Below are 1,108 nucleotides of genomic sequence, written 5' to 3'. Positions count from 1 at the left end.
AAATTTAATGAAAATTATTGTTAATGGAGCAAAACATTTAAATGAAATGTTAAAAAGTCAAGAACTTATCATTGATACAAGTGATATTCTTGTTGATGTAGATACATTTATGGAAAGATTAAGAGCTATAGAAGAAATTACAGGAACAACAACAACTGATCTTAAGATTTTAATTTCAACAACAATTAAATCTAACAAAAATGTAACAAAAAATAATGAAGCATCTACACATACATTCTTTTGGATTTGTTTCTTTTTAATGCAATTTTGCACTGTTGTATTGGTCTTAAATTTATTGAAGAAGAAGAGAGATATGAATCAAAGAAAAGCAATTTAAATTTTTTAATTAAATTTTATTTTCATTTAACAGAAATAAATTAAAACATATTTATTTAATTCTTAACATAATAAATGAGAATGGGTTTATTTTAGATACTGTAGATTTAATATTTGTAAAGAAATTTTGTGATAATTCTGGTGAAGTAACTTGAGAAGAATAATACTGTTCTTGTTTATCAATATTGTTTTCAAGAAGTGTATCCTTTTTATAATTATCATCTTTTAAAGAAGGAAATATCTTTTCATCATATTCATTTGACTCAAATATTGGAGATAAAGGTATTGATTGAGAATTAAATAACTTAGAGAGTGTATCTAAGATTAATTGATAATTAACTGTTTTTGAATTACAAATAGATGATTCAAATAATAATGCAAGTGATAATGGAATTAAAGAATGATTAAATAAAGAAAAGGATTTGAACTTTATTTTTAATTGATAAATTTCATGTGGATTTGAAATAGTATCCCATGGTAATATTCCTGTAATATTTTGATAAAAAATATAAAATAAAGGAATTATATCATCAATTGGAATAGATTTCTTTCCTAAATGTTGATTTGGAGATGCAAATTTAAGGCTTCCTTTAAATCCTAACTTTTGATGACAAGAAAAATCTTGATAATATTCTGATAAACCAAAATCAATCAAAATTATATCTCCATCTTGAGATATCATAAAGTTATCAGGTTTTATATCACAATGAAGTATTTGTTTTGAATGGATATATTCAAGAATTTTTATCATTTTATATAATAGTCTAAAAGA

At 22.4% G+C, this 1,108-nt stretch overlaps 1 protein-coding gene across 1 annotated transcript; it reads right to left on the bottom strand.

The window, feature by feature from the left end:
• Positions 1–388: 388 nt before the first annotated feature.
• EHI_005560 (casein kinase I isoform delta, putative) lies at positions 389–1,087 on the bottom strand (the record flags this gene model as incomplete). The annotated part of the gene is made up of 1 exon (XM_001914584.1): positions 389–1,087. The coding sequence occupies one exon, from the start codon at positions 1,085–1,087 to the stop codon at positions 389–391; it is 699 nt and encodes a 232-aa protein (XP_001914619.1).
• Positions 1,088–1,108: the final 21 nt, after the last annotated feature.

This window comes from Entamoeba histolytica, genomic scaffold (genome assembly GCF_000208925.1).
Source record: "Entamoeba histolytica HM-1:IMSS scf_1104750516347 genomic scaffold, whole genome shotgun sequence".
NCBI lineage: Eukaryota > Evosea > Mastigamoebida > Endamoebidae > Entamoeba > Entamoeba histolytica.
The sequence above is the reverse complement of the archived record's forward strand: the minus strand, read 5'-3'. Positions and strand labels throughout refer to the sequence as shown.